Raw genomic sequence first — 17687 nt, forward strand, 5'->3', positions numbered from 1 at the left:
AGGACATTGAAAGAGAAATTCAAATTGTTTACAAAATATCTTTAAATCCAAATCTGACGATACAGAAAATCAAGATCTGATGAAATTTTTCACAAACTTTCCATAGAAAATCTGCCTTCTTCTTTATTTTAATATACTGATCAACTAGCAGATGCAATTACTCAGCATTCTTCTCTCACCTTCTAACACAGCTTTTCTTCTTTTAATTCATGGTTCATCAATTCACCTAACAGAGAAATCAATGTGCTATAAAGAACAAATCTTAATAGAAATAACAGCAATATAAAACTTCATTACAGCATGCTGTAACAACTACTAAACTCAGGATTAGCCATGTCAGAATTTGATTCTTACAGAACATGCTATCTTTCTCTTGCTTTGCAGCTCTATTGATGTTATTCTTTCAGTAACAGACAGCAAAGCTAGACACACCAGAAAACATCTGAACCTCACAGAGAATAACTGAAATGTGTTGGAAAGGACATGAGGAGGAAGAAGGGATGGTTTTCATCAGGGCCCCCCAGTTCTTTTCACGATGTCAGAGGTGTCCATTTCACCATGCTTCTTTTAAGAAGGCAGCACGTAAACGAAATACGAAATTTCTTACATTTTGACTAGAAATATCAGTCAGCACACACCATGGAAAGAAGATTGTTTACAAGTTCCAAATATATTATAGAGTGCTTCCATGATTTACAAGTTCTGGACTCTAGATGTAGCACATGAAAGACTATTTAAGTTACATCAATTTTTGATTTTTCCAACCTTAGGCAAAAGTTGTTTTGTATGTTTATTTGTTTTTAAAATAAAATATTATCCTGATTGTTTTCATTTATATTCTTTATTCCCCTCTATTTCTGCTCTGACAACTGCTACCTTCTTTTAAGTAAAAACAAATAAGGAATCTTTTTTGCCCAAAGAGGATGTGGATGTCCTCTTCAGAGATCTTCAGAAACAGTTTAGACAGCATCCTGGTCTGAGTGTCCCTGTTTGATAAGGGGTTAGGCCAGACACATCCTTCCCACCTCAATCATTCTCGGATTTTCTCAGTCTTATAAAGCTGACACACGCCCTTTAATGCTTTACTCCTACCAACTTTAAAGCAGCAGATTAGAGTACTAAGATTAACCCCTAAACTTCAAGTGCTAATCTTGAACTGAAGGAGTATTACAAATTAAGAACGAAATTACTAATTCTGATGAAAATTTAATCCAAATTTGTTACTTTTTTTTCTTTAACACATACTAAGCTTAATGACCTCTCACTGAATTAGATAGGAAAGCTTCTGAAGCATCAGAAAAGCTTCCTCTACCTGCCTGAGACTGGTGTGTGAGGAGGCTGAAGTTCTGAAAATTCAGTTTCACAGCTTTAATTATGGGCAGTAGTAGACCTCGTTAAGCTTCTAGCTCAATGTTTTCATTTTCTTTCAGACTAAAAGCAAGCAAAATAAATAATAATGAAGATTTCTGGTGGTCAGAAAACTCCATTTGATGTGAGACCAGTACTGAAGTCCTTCACTTCAAACCTAGACATATATGCTTAGAGACCCAAACTATGTGCCATGCTGGTTTTTTGGGGTTTTTTTTTAGTGAGAAAATAGAATTCAGCAATGCTGACTCCACTTTATTACACAGCTATGCACTGTATAAATATATACATATAAAGATTAACAAATTACAGGGTTTCCTACTTTTTTTTCCCCCGAGTTTTACCTTATAATAGTGCACAGTGCAGGAGATTTGCAGCTTGCTGCATAGTTGTGATTATATGCACAAGGCAGATGATTACATGAGGGAATTACATCAGGGAACCTGATCAGGGCCCAGGCAAGTCAATGATCAACAATTTGCTATTTTCAAAATTCTTCGGTTATGGCATTTGTTTATGTTTAGCTTGAGTGCTCTACAGGCTTGATTATTAGGAAAGTAAAGTCACAGCACTGTCCATAGATAGTGACTTTAAAATTACTTACCTACATTAAAATAATATATATATTCAGTAAATTCAACTAATAGTTAGGCAGTAGATGTGACATTTCATTAGAAGATCTATAGTTATTACTACCCATCCAGTAGCTTCTGCCCAAAGTTTCATAGCACTTTACAGTACCAGTAGTATTCTGAGATGAAGAAATAAAATCAGTGAAGTGGTATTACCCATAGTGCATACTGGGGAGGAGGATGAAGAGGACAAGATAAATTTATGTAACATGGCACTATTATTTAATAATAAGTCTCTTTGGTTTTAGCCAATAATCCCCTACCATAAGTGCCTGAATACATCTGCTATTTGCAGTTACTTTTTCTCCAGAGAAACTTATTAAACTACAGTAGGAAGAATTAAAGCCTGACTTCCCTTAACCTTGGGCAAGAGCAGCACATGCTCCTGATGGAGTTCTGACACCACACCACCCTTGCCTTTGCACAGCTCCTCCTTTCATTATCTCTGCTCATCAGAAAAAGAACAGGCTGGTGCTCTCATCCAGATAGCTACCAACTGGGGAAAAAATTCTGGTGGAGTCCAAACACAGAATTGAATTTGCTGCTGGAAGATGCTGAATCTATTTATGACAACCTGTACACCAATCACAAGATAAATGTATCAGATCATCAAAATTGTACTAACATGCCTTACACTACGAGTGATGCGTCTTTCCTGGATTCACTCCCTCTGTTCAAATTGCTGTGCCATAGCCTCTCAGTATTGAGAAACATTTTGTGTAGTGCTCCAACTGATGTTTCAGATTCATAATGCTGGCCCTTAAATTAATCACATTAATCACAAATTGCCACACACTGTCAGCAAATTTCTGTAGCAGATGATATCTGGGGGAAGGGAGAAAAAGCATTCCTATCCTCAAATTAGAAGGGACCACTTTATAAGCACGAGAAAAACTCTGAAAGAGATGGAGATCTAAAAATACTGCTGCAAAATAATCTCATATCTCACACTGGAGCACTTGAATTCATTAGGAATTCTGTAGTGACAGAAATGTTAAGGGTGCCAATTAGAAACATGACATTTAAGATGCTTCTATGTGAAGTAGAAGTTGAGAGGCTTTAACTGGAAGAAGCTTTCTAAAATTGTTGTCAAAGCATTCTTTTTTGTTTGTTTTTAGAGATACTTGGAAAAGTACAGAAATGAGCAAAGACTTTATGGTTAACATGACAATATGTTTACTTACATATTATGGAAGAATAAGAATTAATAAGGTGATTTAATAATTTTTTTAACCAATTCAATCTCCCAGCTATCAATGTAATCTTTAAACATTAAAAGTTTCTGCTAATAGAGAAAAGTCTATTTTTCCTACTTATCTTTAGAGGAGCATCAGGACAAGGGGTTATTTGAAAGGCACTCCTTAGTCATTTTCAATACATCCTAGGCACAAGCAGTGGTGAGGACACTGATTTTTTACCACCAAATTGTGAACATTTGTGTTCTAAGGTGAATATCTCTGACAACAAAAACAAAACTAAGCTTCAGCTTAGTGCACACAAGATGCCAATATTTCTGAAGTTTGCCAGGTGTAAAAATGTCTCTGCATATTACTGTAAAAGATAGAATACAAGCCAACAAGTAACTTCAAACATGAATTATCAGTCAGCAGAATATAGTATCATTCTTGGAAATTTTTGTTTCAGGCAAGGTTGGGTACCACCTTTAAAATAAAAAGGAAATAAAAACTGTATTACGTTTCAGTCAATGTTTTGTAAACTCAATTTATGCTATCAATTCATTTATACCACTGAAACATCAATTAATTGATAAAATAATTTGCATGGTACATATTTTAAGAAATAACAGAAGCACCTTCCACAAGCCAGGTTAACCCTCTCCCCATATACCCACATTAGGACACCCTGATTGAGGGTGATGCAGGGAAGAAAGCAAATGCTCAGCTAGGAATTTCAATATCAGGTTTCCCTATGATCTCTCAAAACATTAATTCACACTTCATACAGTGAAACACCTGCCTCTACCACAAAAAGCAACTTGTGCAGCTTTCTCATCCTCATGCCAATCACATACAGAAACCCCTCTATGTTTCATTATTCAGCTGGCATCCAAATCGCTCCATTAGCCATTTATCTTCCATAATATTTAAATGGGTGTAACACAACTAACATTTTTTAAGACTTCCCAATTCATGTACTGCGTGCTTCAATCCTTCCATCCTTCTGACAGCACAAGCTTGCTGCCTGCACTGCCAAAACAAATCAGCTTATTATGTTGCTAGACAGAGCAGCGATCAGATTGACTTGATATTCACTTGCTTAAAACAAAAAAAAAAAAAAGGAAAATCCAAAACAGAAAAGCAAACAAGAAGGAGAATACATGATGCTCAAAGATGTTTTAGGTACTGGCCTAAGAATTAGCCATGATTTAATTAAGCGTTACCTCCTTTACATGCTACTTCACCTGCCAATATTCTATCCGGCTTCCGCACAGGAAATCCCGGAGAAAACTTCTCACAAAGAACCTGCAATAATCTTGGCCAAAGGTAGAGCTTTGAAATACAAATTAAGTTTCTGGGGATGCAAAATGCATTTCTGAGATTTATGGACATCAATTGGTGCAACTGAATGATATTGACAAACAGCATTTTTGCAATTTTATTCAGGAGAAAGAAGAAAAGATCCTTCCCTCCCCTCGAAAAAGAACCAACATCCTCTCTATGAACACCAATTGAATAGATATTTTTCGGACTGTGAAAACAGTCCGACAACAACCTGCAACATCTGGTACACCAGAAAGATTGCCTCAACATGCAGTGAGAGCTTTTCTCGTTCCTGTATGCCTTTGCCAGCAGCAGTACTGATGGGCTTGTGTTTCTTGTGGTTGCTACTAAAAATGAGTTCCCATTTCAGTACAACAATGGAATAGTGGTCAAGATCCATTTCTAAAAACTTAGATGTGTTAAATTTTTGTGTTAAAATGTATCTGTTAATTATTTTTTAATTCAGTCACATGAAATGGTTGTTTTAAATACTGAAAGACATTTGATACCAAGATATGTTAATATAAAAGTTTATATTCTATCTTCACTGAGACAAAACGATCAAAAGTGAAGATATTATAAAAAAATAGGTACATTAGATGAAGTTTTCCCATCCAACTTGCCTTTATTATTTAATAAAAAAAGACAATTTCTTCGAGCTGCAGAGAAACATGTCAGTTTTCAGCCTGAAAAAATAAAAGATTGATAATGATATTAAAATCTGAAAACTTATTCAAACTTAACCACGGGCTCTGTTACACGCTTCACCTATAAATATTTATCAGAAAAAAAAAAAAAAGTGAATTATTGAATAATCTACTTCTCCACCATCAAGCTTTATATTTTGGAAGCACATTTCGTTTTTCACAATTGGCTGTCAATTCTCTTGGTATAGAAATTCTCTGTCTCCAACCTTCACGAGTTCAAAGGAAACACTCCTCATGCTCTCCAGGGATGGGATGGCTCTGGTGATCAGGCACGTCGCTCAGCTTAGGGGTGACAAGGGAAAGTGAGTGTGGCAAGTGAAGCTGCCTCTAATAGCAGCCACTGATAAGCAGCTCTAAATAAGAAACTTTGGCTGGGGACCTATGACCTGAACTGCACAGAGCAGCAAAAGTTATGGGGAAACTATTTACTACTGTGCAGACAAATGACTGTTGTTTTTAGATACCAAAACAAAAAGAACATCCGTTCTCCATGGCAAATGAAATGCCAGATGTCCATCGTTATCTTTCATCCCTTTTTACAAAAATGAATTTTTCTAAATTTTATAAATAGGTTTCTGGCTTTCAGCAAAAGATAATATTTTACTTTGGAGATCTCAGAATAGATTTTAGCCACAATCCAATTTCCCCTCAGAACTAAAAGAAAATTAGTTTAGCTAAATACTTCTGCAGAACTTTTGGAGGACAGTGAGTTATGAACTATTCAAAAAAGTTTAACTTAAAGATGCATAATAATAAGAAAAAGCCAAATGAATGTTGATAACTCATTGGAGGAAATCAACAAGAAACTAATTATTGCTAGAACTTCTCACCAGAATCTTAGAAAAAATATTGATCTGTAAACAGCTCATTCAAAATATATATACTTATCTATATCTATATGCACAATACAGAGAAAGATATCTGAATGAAATTGAACACAAACCATATGCAAATTCTTATTATATATTAATTCAGAGCATTCACATGGGCAACAGTTTTTATAAATCAGTCTTGCCATTTACAACACCTTAAGGCTGGAATTGTGAAGGATGTTCAGTCACAGAGTCCAGATGCTAAAAGTACCCGGGTCTCCAGGTTTTGACATCTAAAGATAAACAGGCTTCTAATCTCTATCTCATATCTTCATCTAATATTCTGTAGATTCCCTCACATTGTCCAGAGCCTGGGGTAAAATTCACATTTTCAAAGCTGTTCCAGAAATTGAAAAAACTTTGTACTGGAAGCATTAAACCAACTTAAATACCACATTTCATCCATTACTTTTGTTAATGACATAAAACCAGTATATACATTCAATACTAAGATGAACTGCAATTCAGTAGCACAGTGGAATCATTAGGTCTAAGAAAAACATGGGAAGTCATTCACCAGAGCAGCAACATCTGCTACCATTTCCTGGTACCTGCTTTCCTGGGCTGTGAACATGGCTCTCCTTCTAGATTTGATCACTGCCGTGCTGCAGGAAGCAAGTGTGGGAGCAGAAGTTCACTGCAATTTTTCCAGCCATTCCATAAAAATAGAAAATCTGTCAATGCTGTGTAGACTGTGAAAGGTGGCTTAAAAATGATAGAATGTCCCTGGTCACACTAAAAAAAATGGCAATATAGTCCTCAGGAATGATGGAGGGCAGGTGGAAATTACTGAGTCACACCAGTGGACGGTACAGTACTGAAGGTGTCTTGAAGAGACCCATTTTAATGGCAATCATCTCTCGCCAAAAGAAAACAAGCCTGCATGCAAAAGACAGCACGCAGGAAAAAACAAAGCAAAACAAACAAAAAAAAACATAGTTTATTCCTTCAAGTAGCACTGAGAACCATTAATTTGATTGAGCTATTGTTTACATTGTATTTAGTTCACTCTTAGCTAAGTAAACACGTACATGAAATAATAAAATTATTAAGCACCGGACTTAACTCCTTTCAACATCAAACATTTTGTAATTGTTTCTAATTATTTTCATCTGTGTCAGAGGAATCGGTCATCATAACAAATTTAAGACTTCAGTAAATACACGTACAAACTCTACTGCCCAGCAGTCTATCATTGCACTTGGTATTCTGCTCCAATTTCAAGAAACATTCATAACTTAATAAAAACATGCATTTCAGATATTTACTGACAGAACACACGCAATTAAAAGTCAATTTCGGTCACGAGGATACTTAATTTATGTTATCTCTCATTTTTCCCATGTATGCAACGTCTATTCCTTAATAAGCCATTGGATTTCAGACATTTTCAATTTTGACCCTTATACAACGCTCTGTTAGACTGCCTGCCATCTGGTAGTGCTTACTCTTGATATCACACTTCCTCTGCATTACAGAAGTGTGCTTCCTATAATTATAACTTTAATGTGATAGATGTACACAACAGTAGAATTCCCAAGTTGGCAATAAATGGGCTGGAGGGACAATTTGGGCAACATATATTGCTACTAGTCTACACATTAACAGCACGCTCAATTGCACCGGGTGCCTTCCCAGAAGAAATCTACCAACATGGCCACATCATGGGAAATCGTGCATATAACCATTTTTCCTTAAAAATAAAAAAATAAAAAAAGTCTTAACAAGTCTTTGTTTACAAGACAGTGTGTTCAACTACCAAGAGGAAGTCAGCCCAACAACTCAGCAGCTCGTACATAACAAACACAGTAAGAAAAGGAACTATATCACACGGCAAACAAATTACAGTGAACCACCATTTTGTTGCTTTCATTTCTATAAAGGAATCCACTGTATCTTCAGGAAGGGACAGAGGAGAGGGGAAGGAAAAGCAGAATAAGGGAAGAGCAAAGATGTTCGTAAAAACAAAAATGAAAACAAAACTACTCAGATGATCTGTCACAGATAAGATCACTGTTCTTGCAAACTTTCAAATGAAAATTGCTTGTTGTTTATAAGCTCTATTTCACTACCTGAAAGTTAGACCACAAGAAACTGTTTAAAGAAATTACAGAAAGAGCCGGATTTAGTATTTAAGGAGTCACCTACATCGCAGTTTCCAGGAAGACTGGGCAACCAGCTCTGAAAAACGGGATATTTCTGAAGTATTCTTGGTAAAGCAAGTAATAAGACAAGCCTCCAACGAACAGCTGAAGGCAGAGGGATATGCCTGCCTTAATTTACCACTATGTTTTGATCCCACTTTTCTGTCTTACAGACTAATGCCTAATTGGAAAAAGAAAATCACTTTTTTTTCCTGTTCAGCTTGTCTGGCACTAAAGTGACAGACAAATTTGGCTGTGTTACCCTCACCAGGAAATCAATGCAAATGAGCACATACACAACCATTCCAAGGAACCTATAGCCTAGGATGTATTTGGGGAAGACAGAAGCCTGCTACTATGCATTGTGAGGGAGCAGGAGGTAGTATTGTTTTGGATTTCAGAGTATTTTCTCTGTGTCACGAATCGTAAGTTCTGCAAATGGCATGAACAAAGAAGTCACTAAAGAGCCTGAAGGAAAACCTCCCAGTAGTCATATGAACACCTGACTCCATTCCCCTGGTCTTCCATCCATACATTCCATCTCCTTGGTAAAGCTGCATGGATTTCATGGTATGCACATATCTTAAGAAGGTTCTGTATAGTATCCATAGCTGTGGCCAGAGGAAGTCACAAAAATCACTTTTCATTAGTATTCTGTGATATATCTGCACATACCATAAAAGTTCAGTTCACTTCAGAATACTATCTGTCAGTGTAATAATGCCATTAGAGAGAAGCAAGAGTCTGGGAAGTTATTGTAAGATACAGTAGAAATGGAGAACATCAGTGCTTCAGTATTTACTTTCAGGAGAGGAGGAAAAAAGTCCGGAGGCAACCAGAATACAGTACATATGTAATGTGGAGGTTTGACTCCCAAATTCATGAACACTGAGGTCATGTTTTATTTCTGTACAGCTTTTCACATACTTAAGGTTTAATGTAAGCACATGCTTCAATGGATTTCTAACTAAGGAACCATCTATCTATTTCTAGTTAGCTTTGGCTGTGAGCATAAAGATACCTGTGCTTTTCCAGGTGAAAACAAAATATGTTATTATGTTTTTTTTTAATAAGTATGATTTTCATAGAGATTTAAAATTTATTCATGTCAGCAGCACGTAAAATTCCAATAGCACAGCAAATTGTTTGTTAAATAACATGCTTCATTAGGTAAGACAAACACAAACAACACACAAACTAATAAAGTAAGAACTGAATTCTGTTCCTATCTACACACTGTAAATCAAGTTGTAGGAATTTCAGCAACATAAATATGGAAAGGTTTGAGGGGGAGAAATAAGATTTTGGAGCTTTTTTGTTTGTTTGTTATATAATGGGTGAATTTCTTCCTTAATCAAATGAACATTTTCTGATTACAAGTTTACTCCAGATTTATTCCAGCTGCATTGCAAACCAAGGTAGTAAGATTATTTCAAAATAACATGCAGCTTTCCTGAATCTGACTATCATCAGATTAAAAGATATTAACAGAGATTTTATAGAAGCTAAATGACAGTGTCCTTGAGGTAGCACTGACATTGACTCTAGCTGATACAGTTTTTGGTCATTAACATACCTTACTACGTGCCTAGAACAAGCCCTCCAATAATTAGAGCTGAATACACTATGATTTTTAAAATTAAATCATGCCTCTGGGAAAGAATCGGAGAATAGACAGCTAAAGGACTTTCAAGCAATTAACGAGAACTGTACTGTCAGGTTAAAAATTAAACATTGCAAAGTAGGTTAAGAGTTTCTTCTCTCTCCAAAATCACATGTTGACATAGAAGATGGCTCCCAAGCACTTTGCTGAGTGGAAGCACAGATGAGAAAGGATATTCTCACAGGGGGAAAAAAAAAAAACTGAGAAAACAAGAGGTTTCATGGTATTGAGTGTCCCATCTCAAAGTTCAAAGACTCGCATTCTAGATTAACTACAGGAACTGTAGAATGCTTCAGTGTGGTTTGTGGGTTGTGGGGCTATTTTGGTATCTTTGTTTTGTTTTTTAAAAGTATCTTGAAGCCACCTGTTCACAATGATTTTTACTTAGATTGTGAATATGTTAAATATTCTAAAATGTAGTGTCCTGTACTTGTGTATTTCCCCATGGGAGTGGCAGGGGACCTCCAAAACATCCCTGCTTAAATGAAAAGTACAGAGAATGGATTTACTTTTTGACTTGCACTTACTGAACTCTTTCTCTGCTGTAATTGTTGCTTTGTATTCTCAAGTACATAACATTAAAATTTTGAAAGACAATACAATGAATGTGCTGTAATTCCAGAATGAAAATAGACAAAATAAAAATTGTGAAATGGACATGGATGTGAGCTCAAACAATGCATTATAATTCTACATTACAGACAAGCGAATGAATGTAAATGAAACTATTTTTCTTGCACAAATGAAGTCCTAATCATTCCCACATCCCCTAGAGGTGCAAGAGATGAGTAGCGGCTGCACCAACTCAGGTGGATTCAACAGGCTTTCTGTTGCAGCGCTTGAAGAAAATCACAAAGGAGACTAAAAAAACACGACCCTGAGGAGCCCAGAGGCACAACACACACTTCTATGTATCTGTTTTCACTCATACATGCTCACAGCTTGTGCAAAAACAAATGCCAGTAGCTAGTTTTAGTCACCCATTTCATAACAAATGCATTAGTGATGGCTAATGATGAGTATAATTCAATATTAAAAATAATAGCAACTGAAGATGAAAAAGAATCAAATTCATTTCTGGCCCATATTCTACATCAAAGCATTTCCAGCAGAACATTTTGTTGCTTATTTTTGTACTGCTTACTTGCCAATACTTACCTTGGTGAGAGTTGCATTTTACTTGGGGAACTATTATAAAGTTCAATACATAACCTACTGTCAAAAAGAATTTCCTGGTAATATAAATGAATTATTTAGATTAATGTTGCGATTTTGTCATTCTATGCTTTTGGGCATTTAGGGAAGTAAAGTGCAAAAAATGTTGGGATATAGTAAATAAAAAGCCAAGCACTGCTAATAACCTGTTTGGTACTCAGTGTTCCCCTATGATTAGTGATGTACAAACAGTGGATGCTTATGTAATAGGAATAGTTTAACAAGAAGCTTTCCTTTAATAAAAATAAAAGTGCTCGTTTGAAAATTATACATGAAAGTCCTAGCCAAACAGCAATTCAGTCATAAAGCCAAATAAATTTCAAAAAATTAGTTTGTACAGGAATTACAAGAATTATTAATAAGCAAGTAACTAAAGAGCCTTGATATTGTGGGGAAAAAAAATCATCACTAGTCGCAAGACTGAGATGACTACATTTAGAATCCAAAGCTACAGCTATTTCATACTCCTACACGACCACTGACATAATGTATCCATTAAAGCCCACACTAATTTGTAAATGATCTATTTAATATAAACCAACATGATTTATATACTTCATCTTACATACATATAACTATACAAATTGCATATAAGGATGATGTAATACATTTTATATTAATCACATACAGCTGTACTTCCCAACTGTACTGCTCTGTATAAACCTGAGTAGGTAACAGCTCACAAAAGGATAAAGCTCATTAGCTTCAACTGAGACATTACAGACGTGACAAATGAGAGGGACAAAGTGCTTACCCTAAGCTTCTTAAAATATGTTATACGTATGACACAGAGTGAAGATTGGTCCCCAGGAAGAACAGATTTTAAATCAACACTGGCAATAATTTGAGAAATATGCATTTTTAAGCTGCCCATAACATGTAGAGTCTACCATATTAGGGTGACTATGGATATTTGAGGCAGGTCTAAAAAGTGAGCACTAGTTAAAAAGAAGTCAAATTTATGTTCAAAATGGAGACAAGTATAAAAATTAAAAAAAAAAACAACAACAACCAACAGCCCAAGGCACATCCACAGTTCTGACTTACACTTTGTCGTGTATACGTGCATGACATGGATAGGTAAATCTGCAGCAGATGAGAATGCTTTTTTAATAGCATCAGACAACAATAATTCTGGAAGTAACTAGATATATAAATATAAATATTATTTGGTCTTTCACTCTGATTAAAACACATTAAAACCTCACATTAAATTTAGTCTCAAAGTAATATCAATAGTGCTTTATATGATTCATAAATGTTTACACGAGAACACTCAAAGTTGTATAGAAAAAGGTTTTAGTTTTTTTCTTAAAAAAAGAAAATAGTATGCCTTCCACTTAATATACCTTTTTATGCACTATATTCTGAAATTTTCTGCTCCAATTCTATTCTACATTCACTTTTCTGTTATCATTAAAATAAGGCTTTGGAGTGATAAGAATTTACTCAGAGGGACTCTTCTGAAGAAAAAGGCAATAGATTATTGCATTGTTGCAGAGGACTTCACACTTCGTAGCCACCTCTACAGTAAAAAGGCTTCCAGCACTGCCGGCACTGCACCTCCTCATCTACCACCATCAGACAGCTCCCTGTCAGTACGACTCGACTTCAACTTGAAGCCAATTAAAATTGTTGTTTCCACTTTCAGTCAAAGCCTGTTCCCAAACATCAAACTAAAAACTTTAACCAACAGAGTGCATAGGCTGCATTTACTTGCACACTCTAGTTCTACTAAAGTCCTTCTCATTAAAATGTTCCTCTCCCTTATGGCTCTGGAGGTAGCATCTCTGTTTTCTTTTTAGCTTACGCACTGTATAGTAATACATCTCCACAATGCTGTGAGTTTCTGTGTGAGCTCATGGACATGGAGATGTCACAGGCTTAGACCCGTGAGCCCAGGTACATGCATGCAAACACTCTGAGAGCTCATCAAAGGTGCCTAAGGACACCATATGATTAATTACTGGGCTCTCATCTGGAATATCTACCACATACAATCCCACTGACATCGGAACCCTGTCACTCAGGTCTGCAATGAATCTGCTAAGAAATGCACAAAGCTCCTACAGCAGTGGCAGAACCATTTGCTGGGGTCTGCTCCGTCTCTGTGCTGCTTTGTTTTGTGGCCACTTCTGCAGCTCCCTCCCAGGGGCTGCTCTCACCCAGGTGAGCAGGCACAGCTAACAGCACCTGGTATCCCACAGAAAGCACATGGGACTGCAGGAGCACAATTGTTGATGATAAATTCACTTTTGTGACTCATGCGACTGCACAGAAATACTGTCCAGACTCAGAGAGGCATCAGTCAGAGCTGGGAAGAGACAAACAGAAGTCCTTGCTTGGTGTGGGTGTGCATTAGGTGCTCGGTTTACATAATAGCTTTCAAATCAGAGGTTAACCTCAGAAAACTGGGAAGAGACAACCAGGAACAGCACAGCCCCCTTGTAGAAGTGTTATGCAATATTTATGAAATTTAATTCTCCAAGGATATATGTATGATGAAGAGCATATTCTTCTCTGAAACACAGGCAGAATGAAGAGCAATAAAATAGACATCAAGCCTAGCAAGAATGTGAGTAACTGGTTCATCCAGCTCTGAGTTTCTGTACAATCTGTACTCTTCTGCTCCCACTGTAAAAAGGATATGTGACAGCACAGAGACATTGCCTGCCCCACGCAGTGCAGTGTCAACAAACAGTGCTCAGTGTCAATAAATATGCAAAGTTTTACAAATACTGAGAGAATTAGGTGAACCACTAAACAAATGCATCAATCACTTGCAGCAAATGCAAGCGCTCAAAACCAGAGAAACAGAAATAGGCAAGAACCCACAGAAGCGTACATCAGAGTTTTCCTATCTCTCATGTGGTTAATCCAGTATCATCCTAAGTGTGACCACATTTAACATGATGTTATTTTCACATCCTGATCACAGCTACATTTACAAGCCTACATGTTCCCACTTTGATACTGGGAAACATTCATCTGTTTATAATATTATTTTGATAGAAAATGTTATTCTTTCTCTCAGTCTTATCATCATTAATATAGACAAACCTCTGCCTCTTTGTATGCTTTACAAACAAGCAATATATTCTTAGAAAATACAATAACAAATCAAAACAACTTCACCCTTACAAATGCATTTACTTCGTCACAGAGATACTGTCGAGGGCAACTGACTGGAATTGTCCTTATTCCTGTTCAGGAAACTGCCCTCACTACTGAGCACAACTTCTTCATCTATTTCTATAAATATTGCCACCCAGAGTAGCACCATTATACACCTACAATTATTTCAGGAAAAACAACACATGCAGCTCAAATTTTTCACTGAAAAAGTCACAAAACAGTAAAGAATAGGGTATGGACAAGGGCATGTCGCCTAAGACTGGAAAGAAAATACCAAAAACTATGAACTTTCTTTAAAAAAACAAATAGCTTAATTTTTATAAAATAAAACCACAACAAATACGTCAGAAAAAATATAGTTAATTTAAGAATATGCACTCAGGCCTGAAAATAAGTGTTTATTCCTATTGTAAAAGAAGGAAGCAAACTATGATATCCAAACATTCCCACAGGAAGAATCAGGAGAGCATTAGAAGACATTTGTGTAATGAAATCAAGCAGGAGTATCACCACCTATCACCATGAGTATCATCATCTTAAAGAGCTGCAGGGTGCAAAATACAGTCTGTAACCTCATTCTGCCCAGTACACTGCTGGACCGCATACTTCACTCGGACATTCAGCTTATAACAAAACGAGCATCTCGACATCCAGGAATAACGTCATTCATTTTACTGTCACCCTGACATGAATCAAGTTACTCATGCACAGAGGCAGGAAACAGCAGGCCACCAGAGCCCCTGTCTCCCCCACAAGTCATAGTTGTGCCCCGCTGCTTCCCTTCTGATGGCAGGAACGCAGCAGAGGACCCTTGGCTCTGTAGCTGGCACAGCCAGGCAAGCAAGCACTGGAGAGGACCTCCAGGCAAGCAACCTGGGGAACCCCTGCTGTGTGGGGCTGGGTGCCGGGGTCCCACAGTGCTCCAAGCCTGTGGGCAGCACTCACTGCCCAGCACCCCGACAGTCCTGCAGAAACCCGGGCTCCCACACTTTCTCCCAGAGCACATTCTATTTTAGCCCACTTCTTCTCAGGAGACCCATGTCACTACTGAACAGGATGGGCTTTCCTTTTTTGAAAGACGCTCACTAACATGATTCACTTATTATATATACAGAAAGTGGCCACTTTCAAGCCCTTGATCAAATATGCTTAACAGCACTGATGTTTCTTCAGCAAATACCACAGAGAGTGGTAAATTTACAAAGGCATGCAGCCAGCTGGCATACACAGTAAAGTGAAATAATCCCGCATTTAAGATGTAGCTTTAACATCTCTTGCCGGGAATTTATTTGTGATGCTTTCTGTAAGAGCATCCCGGTTTCACACACATCCAACTCACTCTGAAAGCGACACTCCAAGCTCATGCCCTATTTACCGCTGCACCTCTTATCACACACTTTCACTCGCAGCGTTGGACAAAGTTCTCTCTCTCTGCAGCCCTGCCCAAACGCACTCCCGCCCGCTGCATCCAGACAAAGAGGGCTCCGCGGCCGCGGACCCTCGGACACTGCAGCGCGGGACTCTCCCGCAGGCCCCGATGCGGCCTCCGCGTCCGGGCGGTGCCGTCGTCCCGGCTGCAGCACGCTGGAGAGCGCCGAGCCGAGCCGGCGGGAGACTCGCCCTGCCCCGAGCCGCCGCCTGCGCGCCTCGCGCAGCGCAGGGCGGCCGCCCCGTTCTCGCTGCCTAATGCTGCCCCCGGCAAAGTTTCGGCCGGGGGAGCGGCTCTACGAGGAAGGAGGGACGGGGCGAGGCCGGGCCGGAGCCCGCCGAAGTTTGAGGGAGCGGCGCTGCACGGCTCACCTGCGGGAGCCCTGCGCTCACCTGAAGTCGCTGTAGGGGTGGATGATCCAGAACCCCGCAGTTTTAACCCTTTCCTGCTCCTTCTCCACTGCCTTCTGGCTGCCGAACATGCGGAGGGAGAATTTGTTGACCCCCGGCTGCAGCATGGAGGTGAACTGCCGCTGCATGAAGCCGTACTGCCGTCGGGGTCCCTCGGCGTCTTCGAAGCCCACCACGGGCTCCTCGGCACCGCCGCCGTCCACTTTGAAGCACACTGAGTTGCCATGCTCCTTCGCGCCGCCGCCGGGGCTGCTCTGGGCTTTCTCCGCCGGGATTGCCTGCTTGGCTGGGAAGGCGTTCGCGCTGCCCTCGTCCCGGCTGCCGGGAGAGGAGCTGCGCTTCCCGCCCTCCATGCTGCGCGCCCCGGCCAAAGGAGAGCGCGTGGTAAGCCTCAGCAGCAGCTGCCGCCGCTGCCGCTGCCGCTGCCGCCGCCGCCGCCTCCCGTGCCCTTCAGCGGCTCGGCCGCGCTGGGCTCAGCTCCGCGCCGCCGCGCCGCCCGGCATGGCCAGCGTGTCCAACACTGAGCCGCGCTCCCGCGCAGGGCTGGCACCGCTTCCCCTCGCCCGCCCCCTGCCGGCGGCCGCGCCGCACCGCCCGCCTGACATTGAGCGCCCCGGAGTCCTTGAGGGGCCGAGGAGCCCTAGCCGAGAGGACGGGGCGGGGCCGGCGGCGGGGCGGGCTTTGCCCGCGGGGCGCGTAGGAGCGGCGGCGGCTCGACGCACGGGCTCCGGAGAGCTGTCCCGTCGGCGGGGCGAGGTGGGGGTCCGGCATCGCTGTCGGCGCACGGAGGCGGCGGGCTGCGCCGCTGAAGCGAGCCGGAGCGGCCCAGAGCGGTGGCGAGAGGTTTCCCGTCGGCGTGCGGGGCTGCCCGATGGGCCAGAGCGTGTGGTTTTCAAGCAGAAATAAAATCAAATGGAATTAAATAAAGCGAGTAGATCTGTGTTTTACCATGGGCAATCGGGGTGAGGGATGCTCTAGTCCCAGAGCGGGAAACAGGTCTGAATAAAGATGTGTGAAGGTGGGGATCGCAGTTCGCCCAGTCCCTGCAGCCTCTGGTGGTGCAGCCGCGATGAGCGCTGACGGGAGAATCGGGGGCAGTGGTCGGGTGATAGCGTAGCCGGAGATAGTAAGGACATTTTGGACAGTGTGGCTGTGAAAAAAAGCCAGAGGCTGTACTTTGCTTCCGCGATGTGTTTTGTGTGTGTGCAGTGGTGAGGATCGAAGAAGGTGGGAGGAAGCAGGACAGCTTTGTGTCCATTTTCACACACAAACTGCTTGTTGAGGTTCGGCAGCATTTGCTACCTCTGATTCCTTGCTCTCTGCTGTTAGCGCTGGCTGGGAGCAGGCAGCCAAATGCAAGCGTGCCACCGTTGGCTGGGGCATGTGTGAGCCCAGGGGTGCAGCTCCAGCCCTGAAAGATAACGGCGTGCAAGGAGCCTAGCTTTGTGGGCACGGGCCTCTGAATGCCAGGCATGACATGACAAGTGGGCCTCTGTGCAGTAAGGGCTTTCACTGGAAGAGAGATGGTTAGATGCCCCAAAACCTCGGGCATGCCCTGAGGTTAATATATGGGAGCTGTGGGTGAGGCTGGATCTGAGAGGGCACCAGGTG

The 17687-nt window shown here is 40.4% G+C and overlaps 1 protein-coding gene across 1 annotated transcript in view; it reads right to left on the reverse strand.

Moving 5' to 3' along the window:
• HCN1 (hyperpolarization activated cyclic nucleotide gated potassium channel 1) overlaps nucleotides 1-16676 on the reverse strand; it is a 192425-nt gene extending 175749 nt beyond the window's left edge. The window contains exon 1 of the mRNA XM_085213684.1: nucleotides 16059-16676. Coding sequence (XP_085069810.1) covers nucleotides 16059-16429 — 371 coding nt within the window. The 5' untranslated portion in view covers nucleotides 16430-16676. The remainder of the gene's footprint in view (nucleotides 1-16058) is intronic.
• Between the last annotated feature and the right edge of the window lie 1011 nt (nucleotides 16677-17687).

This window comes from Meleagris gallopavo, chromosome Z, assembly GCF_905368555.1.
Source record: "Meleagris gallopavo chromosome Z, MGAL_WU_HG_1.1, whole genome shotgun sequence".
Lineage (NCBI taxonomy): Eukaryota > Metazoa > Chordata > Aves > Galliformes > Phasianidae > Meleagris > Meleagris gallopavo.